A 22,596-nucleotide genomic window follows, 5' to 3' on the forward strand; every position below is an offset into this window, starting at 1 on the left:
GTAAGAATTGTTTAGGTAATGCTAGTAATCACATACTGACTTTTAAATTGAATTGATATACTACTAATATTATAAATGCGAAAGTTTGTTTGATGGATGTTCGTTATTATTTCACGCAAAAAGTACTCAACCAATTTTACTGAATTTTGGAATGGAGATAGATTATACCCGGGATTAACATATAGGCTGCTTTTTATCCCGGAAAAAGGTACACTTCCCGCAGGATTCATGAAAAACCAAAAAACCGTGTACGATTCCGGGGGAAACAGCAGGTTTAAGGTAAAGATTAGACTCATCAAGCGTTTTTAAATGGCGGAAAGAAGGAAATAAATATATATATAGAAACCATTTTGGGGTATGACTGCCAAAATCCCTAACAGGTTAGCCAGCTACGATGTCAGACTGCATTACCACCAGGTGAAATTGCAGTCAAGGGCTAACCTGTTGGTAAAAAAAAAAAACTTGGCACTAACGCCTGCTTCTTCGTAATTCTTGTATTATTATTAATTCGTTGGTTTGCGAGTAGAGCGTTGTCGGTATAGCAAACAAAGCTGTATGATTGTTGAACTGAGGTCCTGTCAAGTTTGTGAATATTGCAGGCGAGCGGAGCGCTTCCCACGCTAGGCGGCTGTAAAACCGATGTTTGTCACCTCGGGGGTTTTATTGCATTGCGCGCCGCTTTACGATTTCACCGACTTTTACCCGCATTGGAGCAGCGTTGTGTTTCTAAGCTCTCTATCCATCTCCTAATATACTTATGTATCAATAATTTATTGATCATCGTAGCCCTGAGTGCAGTTGAAGTTATTTTAGTAATTTATATGTATTTTACTTTTAAGTTTCTTACAGGTTACTATTTAAGATTCATTCAGTTTTATGCCCTTTCATGCGTCCGTCCTACCTTACGGGTTTCATCACCGTTCATCTCAGTGTCGCCCTATATGCATCAACCGGCGTTAGTGTGTAGCGCACCTGCAACCGCGACCTTCAGAACGGAACACAGCGATGCAACAATGCTGCTTAGAATTGTTGCATCGCTGGAATTGCTGGAATATGCATAGCGTAGTACTTCCCAGGACGAGGTCGTGTATAAATTGTTCCACTACTTCTCAATTTATTAATAGAGCCTTCTACGGGCCTAATTTGAATAAAGAAATAATTGTCTTTGACAATCTAATAATTTGAAATATTTTCATTAGGGTATCCCCATAAATATGTAAAAGAGAGGAATGTAATTTAACAGGTTTCAGTGATAGCCCGCAAGTGTTCACGGTGTACAAGTAGTGAAGCCTTCACTTTGAATGAATGAATATACTTTTATTGCACACCACAAAAAGTACATAGAAAACAAAAGAAAAGTATAACAAAACAACGTTTAAAAATTGGCGGCCTTATCGCTTCATAGCGATTTCTTCCAGGCAACCAATGGCGACGAAAAACAGGTACAGAAAATAGTTAAGTAGTTAGGTATTTTTTAGAGCATATTGTCAAAAATTATATTATAATTATATATACACAGAGGGCTTATAACGACCTACGTATACTATACAATAATGGCTTTAGAGTATTGCTAGGGCTGCCGCTTTTCTGCATCAAAAATGTTTGCGGAGAATCACGTTGATGATTTTTACGCAATCACGAGAAATAGATCTGCATCAATGATGAGCAGAATGCGCGGAAGCTCCAACAGTATTTTGAAAATATTGAGCAATAAATGGGAAATGGAGCACTAGGTTGGTACACACTAATACACCAAGTGCTCAAGAGGGTACTCACCTTAATTAGGAGATATTGATACTTATTTATATTTTAGAATTTTAATTTATAAAATAGTAAATAAGATCATTGTTACAAGCTATGGAATTTTATCTGAAATAAACGTTGTTATTATTAAGTATCTATTATTATAAATAGTTAAAATGGTTAAAATCAAGCAGGTTATAATATCTATGTAAAAGGAGAGAAGTGGCAGTGATCCATAAAATTGAGTAATTTGCCCGCCCTCCCGGGGCAACCCGGCTTAATGAGGAAATGTTGCAGATTACTGATAATATATTATTAGCCCGAGGTGCTGTATTTATTGTTCTGCACCATATGAATGGAAAATCGCTCATTTTAAGTAAGACTACTTTAAAAGTACTAATGAAACGTCACTTCTTCTGGATTAGTAGTAACTCTATCCCGTAAAGAATTTTTTTTTAAGTCTGTTAAAATAGAAGACGATGAGAAACTATTAAGTTGAATTTGCCTTGGTAACCGTTTGTTAGTAATTCTTTCACCTTTAAGGCTATTATGCTCTGGGACAACCTGCCTACTGAAATCTGTGGAAGTAATTCCTATATAATACTATATTCAAGAGTCGTCTGAAAGAATACTAGCTCTCTTAATAATAATAATAATAATAATAATAATCTCTTAATAATAGCTCTCTTAATACTAGTGATGGCATTTAAAGTAGTTTCTTTATTATTGTTTGTAAATTATGAATTAAAATAGACTTGTGCATATATTTATATAAATTATGTTTATTGTATATTGATATATTACGTATATTTATTTAAATTATATTTGTATTTGTATCTATACATTTTGGTATTTGTGTTTATATTACATCGCTCTTGGCACTATCCCGTTATCTTGCTGTTTTACTGTAAAATTCTTACTGTTTCTTTTCCTGTATGTTATACGTTTAATAAAGTATTTATTCTTCTTCTTCTTAAGACACGTTTCACGATATAACTTTTGGATCGTCACCGGTTTAAATATTGTTGTTTATTTTAACGATTAATTGATTGTACGATTTTTAAGACATCTAAATCTGAAAAAACGCTTACATTTTAAAAAGATTGGTCCGATTTGAACAGTTATTTCAATGTTGATAGCCCATTTATCGAGAAAGGCTATAGGCTATATATCATCACGCTAAGACCAATAAGACAAAGATCACATAAAGAATGTTTCAAAATGGGGGTTTTCTCCCTTTTGAGAGCTTCCGCTGCATGCGCTGCGTAAATGGTTAAAGCTTCGATAAAATTATGGATGACAAAGTTCCCGTTTAAAAAATTAAAAAAAAACTCATCATACCTTGCAATTTATACGCGGACGAAGTCGCGAGGCACCGCTAGTAACTCATATAAGAGGAGTATTTCCAATGTAGTGTTATCTTCTAGCCCCAATCCTGATCATAAACCTCATGCACGCCACTGAGCGGTTATGCCAAATCCCTACTAATTCCCTACTTATATACTAATATTATAAATGTCAATGTAAGTTTGTTTGTTACGCTTTAACCGTTAACCGATTCTTATGAAACTTTGTACACATATTCTTGGAAGTGTTAGAAGTACTTAATATAGGATAATTTTTATCCTGACATTAAGCTCGGTTCCTTTGGGAGAGAGGATCATACATTATTAGCCCGATGACGATGTTACACCATAACTCCGATCTTTTTTTTGATCTACAACTAAATTTAATGCCACATCAAAAAACAAACAAGTTTATATTTCAAAGAAACACCAAAGAATACCTCCTTACCAACTCAGGTTGGTAAGCAGGTAGGCGGGCAGGCGGTTTCGTGCTCTATAGCCCTCCCTCCTATGCGGATGAATTCTATGAGAGGAAACATGTGCTTTGTATGTGTGACATTAGGTTGAGGATTTCCATAATAATGACCAAAACAACAACGAAAATCGATATCGTTAGATTACTGTAAATAACCAATTACTGCTTTAGACTGACTCATTTGACTCGGCCTAAAACAGAAAGCACACCAAGTCACGTTAAAATTAGCTTACATGCGCTAACAATTGGTCTGCATACATTGCACAATGTTGGACAGATGTTTTGGGGACGTTGAGGTTTTCGGCCAATATACTCACCAAAAGTCGACCACAACCCAACAAAACAAAGCCAATGTCGGGCAGATAATTTTATTTAGTATCTAGCTGTACTATCTAGCTATACTACCCGTATTTTTTTTATATCAATTACGTGTGCAGACTATTAAAACTGTGGCTAACAACGCTTGTATAAATATAATTTGGGGAAGTTTGCTATGGCAAACCAAATAAAGTCTAGTTAAGATATCGTAGTACTGCACAATGTTGAAGCTGCATACAAAAAAAAGAGCAACCAGAAAGCAATACTTGTAGCATATCTGAGTACCGACCTAGAACAGTCTTCTATCCCAATGTCGAAGAAAAAAAGGAAGGAACACAATAAAAAAAACATATATAGTAGCTATTGTTCTGACTCATCGACGTGAAATTCAGTTTTTCAGGCATCGCGAGGGATCTTTAGATTATTTCGGCTACTCAAGTAGCTTTTATGGTGTTATTTCAGGGTGTACTCTATCACCATTCCATAATTCAGTCGAATTGGTTCAGTAATTACGGCGTAAAATAATAACAAACGTGCACACTTACCTACAATCAATCGCCTTTATGATATCAGTGTGATTTACTAAATAAAAAGATATATGTATAACCAGCTGTTGCCCGCAACTTCGTCTGCGTTTGATTTTGTTTTTTGATGTGGCACTAAATTTAGTTTTAGATCCAAAAAATTAAAGTATTCAGTATCGCAAAGCGTTAAATGAGGTTTGCTGCTGTCCGCTAAGGAGTTCTGTCCTCTACCTCCAACCACAGTTTTGGTAAAATTAAACACATATTATAACCTCTATAGTACAAAAATAATTATTTAAAACGGTTATAATTTGTCGGAGTTATGGTGTAAAATTGTATAACACTCATCCCCTCTCCCAAAGGAACCGAGCTTAATGACGGGATAAAAAGTATCCTAAAGCACTTCTAACACTTCCAAGAATATGTATAAAAATTTGGCATGAAGATCGGTTCAGTAGTTTTCGCTTGAAAGCGTAACAAACAAACTTACATTCACATTTATAATATTAGTAGGGATAGGGATATACGAGTACACTTAAACATTTAAATATATCATGTTACAACTATAAAACTAAAAACTGAGCGACGGAAAATTGCATTTAGTTAAGTCGTTTTATGCTTGTGCAAAAAACTTAAAAAATAAAAGTAAAACCTTCTTAACTCTAACAAGCCAATACTTAACAGGCGCTTATGAAACGTTCATAAATAGAATGATTATATTGTGATTTGTGAGCGGTGATTAGAAGACCGTTTTACAAGGCATTGTTATCGCATCTCCGATTAAAATCACACCCTAAATACCACAGCAGTTTCTGAATTACACCGAAATCGTATTTTTAAAAATATCCATAATATATTCACTATAAAATAAGAACTTTGATCGCATATGTTAAAATGCTAATCATAAAAAAACATCTGCGATAGGCATGCATAACAGATAGTTAAATAGTAAAAAAATAAATCTCTATCATTTATGGTACATTGTATTGTATCTGTGATCAAAAGCATGAATTAGTCATTGATTCGTGAGCATGCGTCCAATGCAGCGTGAAGAGAGAAAGTAAGAGACAAATAATTACACATAAATTTACCCTCAATAAATTTCGATTTCTATCTCGGTATTAAGCTGAAGTGACATGAATATAAGTCGAATAAATGCTGGAATTGGATAGATGATTCAAGCAAGTTATGCTATAAAAAGTTTTATACAGTTACAGTTCAGTTACAGTTTTATTATAGGTTAAGATGTAGAAAGATTAAGTAAAATTTTCCTCACCGGACAACATTTTAAAGATACCCCTAAGGCTTTGTAATAATAAATACGAATTATTCCCATTACGCCGCTTCCCACGACGCCGCTCTTCGCGCTTTTACATAAATTTAACTTCACTATATAATATGATGTATATTATGATATGTGCATGACTGTAATTTTAACAATTGATGTTGATTAGTAATGTTTAATTTTATTTCGGCAACTAAATATTCCAAAAAACAGTGGAAATGGAAAAGTGCACGGAGCGGCTACGTAGCGGCTTGAGCTGCGTTTAGATTGCAAAGTTCTGAAATCAAATCCGGTCATTTCACGCACTTAATGCGGGATCTTTCCCACATTTGAATTGCACTGCGTTATGTATCATCGAATTAAGCGACGAAATTTAAAAAAAAGGAACAAGCTATGAATACAGTTCGATTCTAGGGACGTTTTCTGCCAAAAGTGAATCATTTAATTTCAAATCATTTAAAACTGGCTGCTTGCACCGATTGCAATTCTATGATATGCAATGTAAATATAGCAAAATAAGCTCTAATTTCCGCGAAAAGAAGGAGAATCTGTACGATTTAGTTTATAAGTTTTTCAATTTTATACTCCGCAGCAAACAGATCTCCGGCAAGGTACTCTCTACACACGTTTCGCTCCCACACCGGAGCAACTTCAGATGTTGACTTAACAATGAATAATTGTTAAATTATTTAACAAAAAAACAAAGATAATGTTCTGATTCCTGTGTTTTTTGCGGGGTATAGCAAATTAAGCTTAATTTTCATTGTACATTCTAGTGAAAGTGCTAAAGTTTGAATACAATATTTTTATAGACCGTTCAAGTAGTACCTACTGTTCGACTGATCTACATTCGTGCGTGCCAATGTTCATTGCTTGTATTGAGCAATATTCTGCAATACTTTGCCTGGGCCACCTGTTTTGCATGCTTGATCGTTAAAAATGGCGTTTATATTCATTGTGTCACGTATTATAAAATGTTCGAGAGATTACACGCACGAAATCATCCGACCGAGCGTTTTTATTAACATACAATTGATAAAACAAAATAAAGTCTTTATAGGTCTTCTGCGACGTTAATAGACGGTAGTTATCTTTGGATGTTGTTACAGTCATCAACTCATAATAAAGATAAAGGGTTTTTTTGCTTTAGCGCGTTAACCCCTGGATCTATCTGTTCTTATTCTTCTTTTGCTTTCATCATTAAAAAGCTAATTCAGCACTTCGCCAATGTATATATTTATATCATAATCTTTCAAATAAAAAGAATTTTCCAAGACGGTTGTTTGTGAGTTAAAATTTTGAGAGAATATGGAGGAACCTACTAAGAAAAGATTTTTTTAAACTTTCACCTCCCTGTGAGGTTTACACTGGGGTGAAAGTTTGTATGAAATTCCGTCATTGTCCAATTATATCATTGAAACTTGATAATTGGGCTTGCGGTAGTGTAGAATTACATGTTAAATACTTTTTTATATATCTTCTTCTTCGATCTATCTATCTATATATATATAATGAAAATGGTCTTCGTTTGAGGCTCAATCACGCCTAAACCACTGATCGTATCGACATGAAACTACCACCATTCGATGCGAAATTTTTCCTAGATGGTTTATGGCTATCTATTTTTTGAATTCCAACATTCCTTCATTTTTTTATTGCTGTTTTACTTTTATGAACATTTATCCCGCTAATAAAAACAAAAGATAAGCATTTTCTCTTGATTCTTTTGTTTTCATGGATTTCAACAGAGTGTATTAAACGGATTATGGTTTTTTACATTCAGCTAAGAATCTACTCACGGTAGTGGAGAACGGCTGGACCAATTGGGCTTTTTTTTTATCTTCAGAATTGTCAGGAGAATGTTTTGTATGTAAGAAAATTTTAAAAAAGCCCGAATTCTTCGATTATCATCGAAATTTTTAACTTTTAAAAATTTCGATGATAATCGAAGAATTCCCATCTATATAGTCACTCACCACGAAATCTCGGGAACCATAAGACTTAGAAACGTGAAACTTGGTAGGAATATTACTTTTGCTATGTAGAGGTCAGCTATGAATAGATTTTAAGAAATTCATTCACCAAAGGGGATTGCGGGGGCGTTAACAATGAACAATTCCCGTTTTTAAACTATAGCTCCTATAGACTTCAAATTTGGTAGGAATCTTCTGTAAGAGGTGTAGAAATAGGCTATGAACGAATTTTACGATAGCTCACCCCACAGGGGGTTGCGGGGGTGGGTATTAACAATTAATATTTTTAATTTTCCAGCTAAAGCTCCTACAAGCTCCAAATTTTGTAGGAATTTTCTATAAGTGATGTAAAAATGATTTATGAACAAATTTTACGATATCCCACCCCAAAGAAGATTGCGGGGGCGTTAACAATGAAAATTTTCAATTTCCAAGCTATAGCTCCTATAGACTCCAAATTTAGTGAGAGTGTTCTATATGTAATATAAAAATGATCTTCGAGCGGATTTTACAATGAATCACCTCCAATAAGGTTCGCGGGGGTGGGTGTTAACAATAAAAAATTTCAATTTCGAAATATAGCTTCTAAAAATTCTAAATTTGGTAGGAATCTTTTATTATTCACATAAAGAACATCTCAAAATGGATTTCAATAAAGTCTACTTCCGACAGGAATTGCGGGGGTGGGTGTTAAAATCTAAAATTTTTATTTCTAACCTGTTACTTCTACAGACTCCAAATTTGGTGGGGATCTTCGTGTATGTAGGGATATTCGTGTATTTCCTTACAACAATCGTCTTTTTGGCAGCGGAGAAAAAGTCATTGAGAGGTTTCAAAAACTTAACTTTACATGTAGCTATCCAATCAACGGACTAAGAATTTTACATTCATTTTACTTTTGCAGACTACATAACCGACGAATTCTTTTATTGCGGGATCGCGGAAATGTAACAGATTAAAATGAATGCATTTTCCAAGCACATGAGATGTGAAAAGAAATTTAGTTACTTATTCCAATAGAATTCATAAAAAACATGCACAATTAATTTTCTATAAAAAATTGATGTCACGGAGAAAATTTTAGTTAACAGAAAATTCGTCGCACTTGAACCGATTTGATTGATTTCAACTTCGCATATGAGACTTGCAATGACTTTAACTTAAACTTTCAATGCTCATTTCAAATTTTTTTCTTCATGTCAATTATTATTAATTTTTGGAAGAAAGGCACGGAAATGTTATAATGATTGCACATTGAAAGTTTCAATGAATATTAGTGAGAAAAATCACCTGGATGAAAGATACAGGCTAAATCGATGGAATTTGGAATTTGAGTAAGTCTAAACAATATCGATGCTTACAGTTCTATCCGCGGGGCCTATTTATGTTCATACAAAATTAAAAAAAAGGAGAATAATAAAAATATGAAAAAAAAATAAAAATGAAATATAAAATGTAATTTATTTCCTTTTTCAATTCGCCCAGCGAAGCGGGCTGGAAACGGCTAGTTTACCATATATACCTATTTTGACCTATTCGAATTCAAATCTAATTACCTTTGCTAGTCTGTAGAAATTGTCAAGTTTAGAGGGAACTTTGGTGTCGTCGTGGGAAAATGTCATCGTTGAATCTGATTGTTTGCATGACGTAACTTTTTACTCCTGGACAGGTCGCAGGTAGGAACGCAAGGGGCACAGCTATAGTGTTCTTTATTTTTGATAACATTTAGTGCCGATTTTTAATAAAACTTTTCGTATAACACGCGCTAAAGCATTTTCTTAGAATTTTAAGATTGATGCATTACCTTTACCATTACCTATGGGAAGGAAGCTTAATATACAGAGCTATGTTACAAAAAGCTCTACTAAGAAGAGTGAGGATATTTCCACTGCATTGCTAGCTCTATATTGGTGATATTTTACTCCATAGCCCACCATACCTATAACTATTACCTCGTGAAATTTATTGTAAATCGCTTCTGAGTTTTAATATAAATTGCACTTTAATAAAGAAGCATTAGGAATATTCAATATATTTTTTTAAGAATTTCCCCTGAACTCAACGTAACTAGATGGAATTATAATATTTCCAAGGAGTCATAAAATTTTTATTGCCCCGCTTAAATTCCGTTGGAGCTGAAAGTAAACGAAAACGAGAAGGAACGCGGGAGTGTTTCCGGCTGGTGGCATAGCGTCAGACACGCCAACTTCCAACTCCAACTTAGGTTGGCAGTTGTTAGCACGCTGTTGGGATTGCTTAGGCGTTCTGCAGATCAGAAATCTTCGTGATATGCTTCGATGAAGGACATGTAAGCATATTACACTTAAAAGATACACACAAGTATCTCGAGTTTTTTGATAACTCTTTTAACTGTGGCTTCTATGTATAAATAATACCTAAATCGGCTCGATTATTGTCAAAATTCTCTTCGTTGGAATGTCTCGGCTACTGCCGCCTGTTTGGCACGTGTGTAGATGGTTTTACTTAGATTATATTCGTTTGAGATCTTGGCGTAGAGACCATTCCAGATACGCATTCTGTCGTCACGTAGTAAAACGTAATTACTGTAAAAATTATATGGGCATTCACAAAGATAAATTACTAAGTTGCTAAAGGAGAAGGATTTTTCAGAAATACCCTAATCCTATTTATGTCCTATTACTGGACAACATCTACGCATGTTTCGCTCCGAAAACGGAGCATCCTCAGGAGATGTTGACTATACATCGAATAATTGTTAAGACTTAACAATTATTCATTGTACATTGCCGAAGATCTATTTGGTGTGGAGTATAAGGAATGAAGAAATTATAAATTACACCATACAGATTCTTCTGCCTTTCGCGGACTATAGCAAATTAAGCTTAATTTTCATAGTATGGGCACATGCATCTTTCTCATAGGATCATCCCTCTAGGGACTTAGACCGTCCAGGTTTTCCTTGTTGAACTGGGAAGATTATTATTACATGTTATCTATTTAACACAGCTCGGATAACCGATGAACGGTGTGGTCCCATGGTTCGGGAATGGCGACCTCGCATCGGTAAATGCAGCGTTGGTAGACTCCAAATAAGATGGACGGACGACATCAAGTGAGTAGCAGGAAGCCGCTGTACCCAAGCGGCACAAGACCGTGGTATATGGAACTAGCTACAAAAGACCTATGCCCAGCAGTGGATTTCCATTGTTTGACGTGATGATGATGATGATTACTTTTTACGAATAGCAATAGAGAAAGCAAGTCGCCCGAAAAGTATAACGGGGCCGATGGTTTATATACTCTTCCAGGCATCTTCTTTTTCTTCTTCTTCTTTCCCTGGGCTTGTCTCCGTACTTGGTCGGCCGGAACCATCCGTTTCACGTAGTGCCACTGATACCGCTCCCCGCTGGGTCACTCCAGCCAGCCGAGCTCACTCCGGCAGCTTAGCAGGCCGCCCAGGTCGCCAAGTGCTTCAGTCTCCCAGGCATAGCATAGAGAATATCTTGACAGAAGAAACCAATATCCAAAGAGTAACTAACTAGCGATATGATATTAATGGTTTACAGCTTACTTATTAAAGCTATATTTATTGAAATAAATAAATAAATATACTACGAAAATACGCACGTCGCCATCTAGCCCCAAAATAAGCGTAGCTGTTGTACTAAGATAGCTGATGAATAATGTTATGAATAATATACATAAATACTTATTATATACAAATAAACAACCAGACACTGATAAACATTCATTTTCATCACGCAAACATTTTCCAGTTGTGAGAATCGAACACACAGCTTGGAAGTTGGGTCATCGAACCATCGGCCGTCTAATTAGCTTTTGAGAACATCAGAGAGAACTCTCAGGCGTGCAAGCTTCCTCACGATATTTTCCCTAACATTTAAAGCAAGTGATATTTAATTGCATAATTTTTAAAAAGCACATAACTTCAAATAGTGAGAGGTACGTGCCGGGCATCGAACTCGGTCCCACAGATGGCAAAAACCTCAAACGTACACGTACGCCACATACGTTACTTCTATAAAATAAGTAGGTCGCAAAAACAGCGCCGTCGCGTCATACCCGTGTGGAAAGGACAAAAAATTTCAATATACGACTATGTGCTCATTTCAGGGGGAAGGATGAGTTTATTACGAAGAACACGTCTCATAAAACCAGATCACCGAACTAATAAAACTCCTAGCCCCTCATTTAGCCTGCAGAAATACAATATAACCAATCACCCTTGTTACTGACCTTGTTACACCTAGAGATAGATGTAAGATTTCCGTTGGGATACGTACAAACGATATTTTGTTATAAACTACTGCCACTTTTCAATAAAACTACGATACAACGGCTCGGTAATAATTTTTCATTTTTTATTTTTACAACACGAGGTGTAAAAATTAAGAGTAAATAATCAAAAGTCAAAGAATTAAAATAATAATATAATATGACAATACACACAGCGCCATCTAGCCCCAAAGTAAGCATAGCTTGTGTTATGGGTACTAAGATGACAGATTAATATTTTAATGAATATAATACACATAAATACTTATAATATACAGATAAACACTCAGACACTGAAAAACATTCATGTTCATCACACAAACATTTTTCTAGTAGTGGGAATCGAACCCACCGCCTTAGACGCAGAAAGCAGGGTTAAAAGGCGCATTTAAAGGCGATCTCTGTCAGAAAATTTGAGAATTAGTAGAAAATTAGGAAAACAGACTGCAGAATATAATTATAAATAACATACATAACAAACACAAATAATATGTCATCTTATTTTCTGTTATATTTTTATGTTTGTTTGCTGTGTACAATCATTCATTCATCATCATCATCATCAACCCATTACCAGTCTACAGGTCACGGGTCTGCTCTCAGAAAGAGAAGGGTTAAGGCCGTAGTCTACCACGCTGGCCAAGTGCGAATTGGTAGACTTCACACGCTCTTGAGATCGTTATGGAGAACTCTCAGGCATTCAGGTTTACTCACGATGTTTCACCGTTTAAAGAAAGTGATATTCAAGTTGCTAAAATTAAATTCATTTATACATTACACAAAATAACACATATATTTGAACGCAAATATATAAACAAATAACTTACACACACATTTCAATGTTAACTTTGACTCAAATGGTTATAAGTCGACTGTGTGATTGTGTGCAAAACCAATGGCAAACATACGAATATTATAGCAGTCGTCTCTTACTCTACAGCTGACCCCAGTCTATTAAGCTCTACCACGAAAAAACACGAATAGCGGGTAATAGATTGTAAAGGACAATAAGTCGACCTACGTGACCTCAGAAACGGAATTATACCTATTTACGTCTGTGCGGAATCCACCATCTTATACAATTTAACACTCAAAGCTAGCTTGCATTACATTGTTAACATACTTCAAAGAAACGAGGTCAAAAATAACCTGATTTCGATAAAACTTCTTTCAGTTTACGTCATGCGATCTAGTTTTTTTCCGAGCTGCACTTAGGGTGTGATCCAGGATAAATACATGCCTTTTATGACTGATTGACTTTGGAAATTCAGATGTGAAAAAAGTGAAAAGCAGACCTTTCTTCTTGTTCCTAGGCCTATTTCCGGATTTTGGTACAACCTTCCGTTGGTTAAAACTCACCAAGTAAGATTATATAAATAGAAATATATTTGCAGTTTATTGATCAGTGGGATGGTTTGTTTCCAATATTCGCAGCCATAGAGCCTAGGATACTTAGTGTCATATTAAAATCATTTTATGTAGTAGAAGACATTTTTGTGACAGATCTCGTCCGGGGAAATGTCCAGTACCGAATTAAGGCCTGTGAAGTGTTGCTCTGTTTATAGGCAATGGTATTATCGTCAAGTCTTCTGCTCGGTCCGACAATTACAGTTTAAAAAAAAACAAGCATCCGGTAAGTTACAGGAAGTAAATTAAGGTCCTCCATAAATGCTCCACGGAATGCTGTTCGGGGTATTAAAATAATTTATGGATTTAGCTGATTTATGCTATTGTCTGTCAGTCAGTCAATCCGTCGACTGTTAATCATAATACTTTAAATATGCATAGGAAATAGTTTGTTTTTTACCTATTTTAGATCTATAAAAAATAATAGGCATTTTCGTTTGTAATACTTTTAACAGAAACCTTTTTCTCACGATTAAATTCTACATAAATGAAAGCGGTACAAGACAAAACTACTCATAGCTATGAAATAATAGCCTCTTTTAATTCCTTGAGCTCCTTCGCGTGTATCCATTTGATTCCCGTCGCGGAAGCAGCACTTGGGGGGCGTGTTATGACCCTATAGATTAAATAAATAATACGTTAGTTTTACTTTGATTATAAAAGCTCTCATTTTACTTGTGCTTAGTTTATATTTTTTACTATTTTTTCGCCTAAAACTTCGCTGGGCATGCAAGGAACTCTTCCTAAAAAGTGTTAGTGTGTGTAAGTGCGTAGGTGTTAAACCTCATGTTTAACCTATAAGTTTAACTACAATCACGCCCTTAAAACTGGAACACAACAATTCCACAACAAATATAAGCATGACAGTAATACTTCGCCAGACGAGCTTTGTCACTATTAACATCACCGATGCAATGTAGCTTGTTTTTTTTTTTTTTTTAATTTATTGTTCAAAATAAAAAGTTACAAATATTTTTCCAACATAATTCCATCCCCTCCATCCCCTTAGAAACTATGCGTTTATGGTGGGGATGGCAGGTTCGCAGTGTATATCTAAAAAAAAAAGAAAAAATTTATTCAACTACTTAATCTTAATGTAAAAATATTTGAACAATCTTAATCAAACAGTGGCATTTTTGAACTATTAGCTAAAAAATGTCTTTTACAATTTCTTAAAAATATATGTTTTTTTCCATTTACACATTGCAAAGCAGGTGGGAGATCTTCAAATATTTTGGGTAATATGTATTTATAATTCCTTCTTCCGTACACATTATGTGTTTTCGGTAGAATAAACTTTTTATAACTAGGCAGTTTCCGAAAATTACCATCTCGCCCTTTACGTCTAAGATGTTGTATATTACCAAATTCTTCCTTAAGTACAGCTACCGTAACTTTGCTCTGCACTGGCAATAATTTACAATATGTAAATAATTCATGGCATTCCTTTGAGTATTTTAGTTTGATTTTTTTAGGTACTATGGTTTTTAACATTTTTAGTTGTAGGTTGTATATTCGGGTAATATATGTTTTATATGTTCTACCATAACTACTCAGACCGTATCCAATTATTGAGTCTGCTAGTGCCAAGTATAGTAATCTCAGCGTCTTGTAAGGAAGTTTATATTTGAGTATGTATAACCTACTTAATGTATATGTTAAGAGGTTTTTTTACAGCAAATACTTTATAGAGTGCGTTCAGAAAATGCACAATCTTGTTTCTCAGTCGGCGTTCTACTACAAAACAGCGAGGCGCCGTAAGCGCTAGTATACGTACGAAACGTTTTTTATTCACGTTTCGGATACGAGCGGCTAAGGTGTGGCACGCCCTTCCGGCATCTGTGTTTCCTGCCAAGTATAACTTGTGTTCTACAAAGACAAGTGTATATGTATTTCCTAGGATCTATGTATTACCAATACATCATCGTTCGTTTTCGTTTTCATGAAATTCGTTTGCATCCAACATGATTGTTGTCAAGAACAAGCCATCTGTTATCAAATTTACTTTGTCGAAAACAACGTTTATTTGTAAAACAAGAGGTCAAAGTTAGCTTTTTTTTTTCAAAAACACCTTATCAGCCTAACTTTGGACAAACTGATTTTCAAGACCTTTTGTTTTCTCTAACAAATTCTTGGTTTCTTTTTGTTAATTTAATCATAAAATAATTTACGAGAACATGGTGAAAAATGGTTCCCATTAATTAATCATTCACTTATCTCAAATTGACAAGACTCCCTTTTTTATTTACAGTACAAGTTAGCCCTTGACTCACCTGATGGGACGGAGTGAGGGAATTATATTAAACCCATATCCCCAATCGTTTTATACGCGATATCGTACAGACGAGAAAATTTAAAAATTATAAATTCCCAAATTGCCCGGGAGTCGAACCCGGGTAAAGTCTCTACTCTCTAAATTAAAACCACAGCGCTAAGGAGGTCAAATCTATCTAGGCGTAATGTTGATTAATTATCAATCAAATCCATAATCTTCAGATAGCAGATGAGACGTAGAATTTTTTCTATTCTTTTCCTACCCTTCCCTTTAAATAAGTACGAGTATATAACGCCTAATTTCAATTTGTCATCTGTAAATTTTGTAGTAGATTGATTATTAACTGTGGGTGGTAATATGTATTTAGAAAATATAGAGTCCCAATTCAGCCTTATTGTTTGCAGTGCATTCTTTCAAAAACAGTGAAAACGCCTCGCGCACATCTCACTTTCACACTTCACATCATCACTTTACAGCCGCAGAATGTTGCTAGCTCACAAACATTTTCCCACTTTATGTTAAACGTTAAGAACATTAGAGGTAAAAATATAACTGCCAACTGCTAAATGGTATGACGTGACTAGCCGTTTGTTCGAGAAACACTACTAAAGTGGATTGATTTTTGATGCGGACACGGTTTCTGAATTTTCTTAATTATGTGTATGTATATATGTATAGCTTACTCGACTTTCTTTCCAAGAAGATTTTCCAGTCTCGGCCTAACGAACGGCCAAGGACCCTGGTTCTTGTGTTCCTCCTGGCAGAAGGCGACCCTAGCTTTTTCGTATCGACAAAACTCTTTGAGGACAATGTCATAGGGGAACGGATACACTTGTTCGATCCTGCACAAAGCTATTTTGTCCTCCATTTTCTTCTCTTTGCGCAGTTCGTCGATTGTGATGGCAATCTTTCCTGAGCAGAAGATAAGTTTCTTCACCTCCTTGGGCTTCTTACTTGCTGGACCGCTTTCTCTAATTGCCCTTGAAACATAATGAAATACATCAGCACGGCTAGCATGAGCAGGAGACAATTATCTCCCCGGGGAAAGGATAAAATGTACCTTCTCCCACAGCTCTATCAACTCTCAGAGATCAGGGGTATATTAACGCCAATGTTCTGAATGCCACGCCACATATGTAGGCCAGAACGGTCGTAAATTTAAAAGGTGTTATAAAGAGCATATGGCCTTCAATCATAACCATCCTGAAAATCCTCAATTTTGCAAAACATCTTTTAGACAGTGGACATTTCGTAGCCAGTAATCATTCATACGAAATATTACATACTTGCGACAAAGGGTTGAGACTCGATTTGAGGGAACAATTGGAAATTATAAACAAACAAATAAATTTATCAACTTAACCTTTATTAAACATAGTCAGAGGCACTAATGAGGGAGGGCCCTAGATAGATAAGGTGGGGAGTAAAAAAGGTATAAAAGGCACATTTGGCGAATTTTACACTTAACAAACATTCATTGTAATGTCAACATCACCTGAGGATGCTCCGGTTTCGGAGCGAAACGTGCGTAGAGGGTAAGGTCTGTTCGGTAAGGAGTATAACGATTGATGAAATTATAAATTACAGCATACAGATTCTCTTGCTTTTCGCGGAGTATAGTAAATTAAGATTAACTTTCATAATAGTAACTCTCAGAGCACTGGCGCAAGAGTCAAAATAATATCAAAACAAACAAACAAAAAATATATATATGCTGAAAATCTAGCTTTTTACAATTGTTATTTGTAATTCCTTTAAGCTTTGAAAGTATAAGTATGGAAATAGATGTTGATCGTTTTACCTTTGAAAGCAAGTGCCAGGCAGGAAGTCTTTAAAGGGAGAGGTGTAGTATGGATGCTTGAGTCCAACTTTCGGTGTCATTAATATGATCGGCTTGCGGAAGGGCAGCGCGATTTGTCGCCGCATCAGATGGAAATAGTTTGCTGGAGTTGTCACGTTGCAAACTATCCAGTTCGAGCTTCGTAGTTGTTTTACTGCGAGATAAAACACTTTTCTAATTACTAGCTGCTCTCCGCGACTTTGACTGCGTCCACTTCTTATATTCATTAAACCATCAGTTCGCTTAAAAATATCTGCTCCTTCGTAATTTTTTATAGTTCATATAAAAATTTCTTAAGTGACAGAGTCCGCGATTGCCACAGAGTCTTAGGTTAAACTACGACTCTGGCAATCGCGGGCTCTTTACCGTTAAGCTACGTACGGTTCTCATATATCCAAAGCCGAAACAAGAGATGACACATTTTTTTTTATAAATTTGTTATTTCCCCTAAGTATAACAAATACTAAGATAAAATTATAAAAAAGCATGACATTGGCAACCTGTTATAAATCTTTTCTTTAATGGCGCAGGTTATTTCAACCCTAATTATAGTAATCAGTATAGTAAACAGCTTACCCCACATTTCTTTATCATCAAGGTCAGGAATTCTATCCTCATCATCATCAGCCTGCTGAAGGTAACGCTCGACACGACCAGACGAATGTTCTGGACCCTGGGATATGAGGCTGAGATTTATGGACTTTGCTTAGCTAAAAACTACTTTGGGACAAGTTGGGAGTTGGGGCAAAACTGGTAAATAAACTTTATGTTATGAGCAAAGCTTTTTAATTTGAAAAAAACGTGTGTGTATGAATGAATGAATGAATACACTTTTATTGTACACCACAGAGAAAATTTACAGAGATACAAATACAACAGCACAATAAGGTAGAACATACAATTTGGGGGCCTTATCGCTAAATAGTGAACTTTTCCAGGCAACCAAAGGCATACAAGAAAATGCTATACTTATGTACACGCGTTAGAAATTATACTTTTTTGACGTAACAAGATAAAAATCTTTTAAAAAAGTCTATCTTTGCCTTATTTGTAGAAAAAAACTACACTTACAATAGAAAAAGGGTTTTTATAATGCATTGAATGTTTTATTATAAAGCATTATATTTATCTTTCGGACAACCAGTTTCACTGAAATTAAAAATTGGAGAATTTTGTACAATTGAATCAATTAAATCGTCAAACTTTTTTTTAAACTAAAATGTTGACGATAGCTAACTTCAGGGTGACGGTGTACACGCGCATCGTATAAATTTAAAATTATATAACTTCAAAAATAACATTTTTTTTTATTCCATTACAAGTTAGACCTTAACCGCAATCGCACCAGGTAAAGATGTATTTTAAAATGATAGCGAATTGAACTATTGGGGCGTCGTCGAAGTTATTGTTTACTTATAACCCTTATACCTACAGGATTAAATAGAGAATTTAAATCTAAGCCTGGACAGCCAAGCGCACAAATGTGTCTATCCTGGCGCAGCTAGGAGTTAGGTATCGACTTTCGTCTATATGTTACCAACGTTTGCTTTCTTATTTCGGGCACATAATGCGGCGGGGGAATGATAGCCTGGAAAAAATTATAGTTACGGGCAACACCGAATGCAAAAGGCCTAGAGGCCGAACAAGATACCAGACCAGCTGAAAAAATCAAATTCAGACCGCTTTTGATAGACAAATCGCAAAAATGGCCTCCAACATAAGTCGATGGAGACAGTTTACCAACGCGAAGTTGAGATTTCACCAGGACCACGATCTTCAGTGATGAAGGAACGACCATAGAGAAAAAAATCTAAGCGATCCACCTCACATCGAGGCAACTACTTTATTCTGATCTTTACCGCCCTTCAACCTTCAGAGAAAATTCACTAATTCTGTCTTAAGTCATACTTCATATATTCTCCACTTGATAAGACTATAAATTCCAAATCAAATATATGAGTTTAGTTAAGTTATATACGTAAGCAAACTCTAAGTACCTACCTACCCTTTACTCTCAGCTGTCTCAGCCTTTGATATCAATTAGCAATTCTGTAAGCATTAAATAGTCTTATGTAACCGCCTCATGGGTCTAGTGATTGGCATTGTTAACTGCGGTCCTTGTAGTCTCGGGTTTGAATCCTTGGTCTAGTCAAAAACTTGCAGTCTTTATTTTGTTGAAAACTCTAACAATTCATTTTCTACCCAACTATACTACCTTGTTTCTCAAACCCTGTGAAGTGTGAAAGCTGGAATAGAAGTGATCCGTGATCCAATAACAATTTAAAAGGTTTGCTGGCTGTACGGTGAAATACCTTTGCGTTTTCCCTATGGGAAGCATAAAAAAATATTAAGTGCTTCATTGAACTAACCGCTCCATCGATTCCATGTGGCAACTGTATCACGAGGCCGGACTGGCATATCCATTTGCTTTCCCCGTTCACTATAAACGTGTCAAACACTGGCTGCGCTTCGTCGGCGAAATCGCCGTATTGCGCCTCCCAGATTGTGAGGAGGTAGGGGCTTGAGTACGAATAGCCAACTTCAAAGCCAAGGATACCTAGTTTAAAAACCGCCTTTATTAGTTAAATAGCTTTTGCCCGCGACTTCGACCGTATTTGTATCGGATTCTTAACAATCACGCGGAAAACTTAAGTCAACTTACTATCAGAATCGACTGCTGTCTGACTCCTAGGGCTCCTAATAGGCAAAAATATAAGCAATTACACATACAATTAAAATTTGAACACTTATTACTGCCGATTCTGTTGTACACAAACTCAAAATATTGCCATTATTTTCACTATGTTATTTTTGTGAAAAAAGATCAGCACTATTTTTAGATGTACGAATTTAGTTTAGTTTATTGGTAGATTGTTGTACAAATTTTTTTTAACACTTAATTAGGAGGTCGCCAATAATTCAAAAGTCTTTTATTTTAAACTCTTAATTAGGCCTTATATTATAAGCACTTTTGAAAAGTTAAGTTTGTCTATCATTAAGAATTTCGTCATTCATTCATCTCCGAAGTAATGTGTAATATACTTGTTTATTTTGTTGCAGGTAAGCTTCACTCACCAAATTCACATAAAGAGCTGTTATGGAGGCTGTATTTTGCCTGGTCAGGATATAGCGTGTCTAAAACACGGTACGTAGCTCCGTCAATTCCCTGGTGATGATACACGTGATGCCTAAGAAAATAAAAACTGTTTTAACGCAGATTCTGGTGTAAACAAATCACTTAAGTAAAAAATTAAGTAAATAATTAAGTTAAATTAAACTGACATGAATGGGTAACTGACTGAAATTCCGCTGTTAAATCTACGTGTCAGTGAAAAAAAATATAGTAATAAAAAATTAAAAAATGTTTATTGCCGTCAAACAATTTTACAATAAATACAATTTCTATAGGTACCAGCAAAGCCGTTAGTAATGTTGTATTGAAAAATTAGTAGGATTTCTACTTGTTTAATATTTAGGCATGGTATGCTTTTACTTGAAATCGAAATTAGTTTAGATTCAACATACCTTGACGCGTCTCTAAAATGAGTATAATAATTCTGAAACGAAACTTGCTAACAATATTCAAGTAATATTGCTTTAAACCTAGGGGGATTATATTCTAGTGTTTAATCAAATTTAAACCGGAATGTTAAATGGTAAAAGAAAGCTAGAGCAATTGTTCTGCGGCGGAAATTGGGGCCTTTTACATTTTGCCTAGGCCAGTTAGGCGTCCCCAAACATAAGCGTTTAGAGATCGCGGAGCCGCAGATGTGGTTTGAATCGCTCGTTTGACATTGAATGGCCGCAAGGAAAACGTGTAAAACGCGTATTTTTTATTGACCAATGAGATGATAGCGGTGATATAAATTATAGCGAAGCAGGACAATATTTAGTGTCTATCTAGTCAAAGCCCTCTATAGTCCATTCATATTAACGTGCGCAATAAGATCACAGGTCAAGTTGTGATTTTCCTGAAATGACCAGACTGTATCAAGAGAACCATACCGCCCGCGCGGAAAGAACGCAAGCATCACCGTCCGCCACCGCTTCTGTTCTGGGAACGCTTTAGACTATTGTCGTTCAAAATTGTGAATCAGGGTCAGTCGACCGATACAAGGGAAGTCGGTCCCCGGTCGATTAGTTCAAACTGCGGTGAAATGATCAATTTAGCGAGAGGAATAAAAGTGCCCCACTTTGTTGCAGACCTTTGTGCCAGCAAAACGAATATCTGACTTCCTTTGTGCTATCAGAAAGCTACCGGTGATATTCAATCGTTCATTCAAACTGTTTTACTAATATTCTAAATGCGGAAGTGTCTGTTTGCTTGTTTATTCAGTACTAGGAACTACCGCGTTCATAAAGGTTTTTTCTAAATACCATGGAAACCGTTGTTTTCCTGGGATAAAAAGTAGCTTATGTTACTCTCCATCTTTTTATACGAACTCTGTGCCAAAAATCAAGTCGATTGGTTGCTTAGTTATCGCGTAAAGGAAGGAAAAAACAAAAAAACAAACAAACAAATATACTTTCTTATTTATAATATTAGTAAGATAGTTCGAATCCAACTTTATCATTCGGTATCTGCAAATCAGCGGGACAATATATTTGACTACCCGCGCGAAACTACACTCGCAGTTAACTTCCGCGACGACATGAAGTTTGAATTGATTTATTTCTATATAACACGCTTTTTATTAGATTTACCTGTATGTTTGTTTGTATGTTTATAACCGACTCCTTTGGACTTGATTTTGACCATCTTCAAACTTTGTAGATATATCGAGGACCGATGACAAACAATACACTAAGTTGATAAGATTATAAGAAAATAAGACTTTTGTTATTTTATATTATAATTTCATATATAAGGCAGGGTTGGTGTTAATTTTAATTTCCAAGGTTACCGAGTTATTATGTTTTAATAAACATAATGGTCTTAGAAAAACTAGGCATTTTCACACAACAGTCGCAGGACGATCTGACCCAAAAAAATCTCACTTGCCCCTCCTAGACCAGAAGCTGGATACACCCATGGTCACGGGTAACTGAGACCGACGCGACGGCTGAAACAGGGCCTCGCGATCCGTAGTTGAACTAGGTTACCCATTAAACTAACGAGGTTGGTAGCTAGG

The 22,596-nt window shown here is 35.6% G+C and overlaps 2 protein-coding genes across 2 annotated transcripts in view; one reads left to right on the forward strand and one right to left on the reverse strand.

Moving 5' to 3' along the window:
- LOC120626268 overlaps nucleotides 1–22,596 on the forward strand; it is a 302,249-nt gene that overhangs the window by 59,367 nt on the left and 220,286 nt on the right. The window lies entirely within an intron of this gene.
- Nucleotides 13,838–22,596, reverse strand: part of LOC120626270 (2-oxoglutarate dehydrogenase, mitochondrial-like) — a 33,462-nt gene continuing 24,703 nt past the window's right edge. Inside the window, exons 16-21 of the mRNA XM_039893710.1 lie at nucleotides 20,540–20,652; nucleotides 19,834–20,021; nucleotides 18,041–18,137; nucleotides 17,426–17,618; nucleotides 16,308–16,604; nucleotides 13,838–13,965 (exon numbers count right to left, since the gene is read on the reverse strand). Of these exons, the coding sequence (XP_039749644.1) occupies nucleotides 13,869–13,965; nucleotides 16,308–16,604; nucleotides 17,426–17,618; nucleotides 18,041–18,137; nucleotides 19,834–20,021; nucleotides 20,540–20,652 (985 nt within the window). The 3' untranslated portion in view covers nucleotides 13,838–13,868. The remainder of the gene's footprint in view (nucleotides 13,966–16,307; nucleotides 16,605–17,425; nucleotides 17,619–18,040; nucleotides 18,138–19,833; nucleotides 20,022–20,539; nucleotides 20,653–22,596) is intronic.

The sequence above is a fragment of the Pararge aegeria genome, chromosome 9 (assembly GCF_905163445.1).
Source record: "Pararge aegeria chromosome 9, ilParAegt1.1, whole genome shotgun sequence".
Classification (NCBI taxonomy): Eukaryota; Metazoa; Arthropoda; class Insecta; order Lepidoptera; family Nymphalidae; genus Pararge; species Pararge aegeria.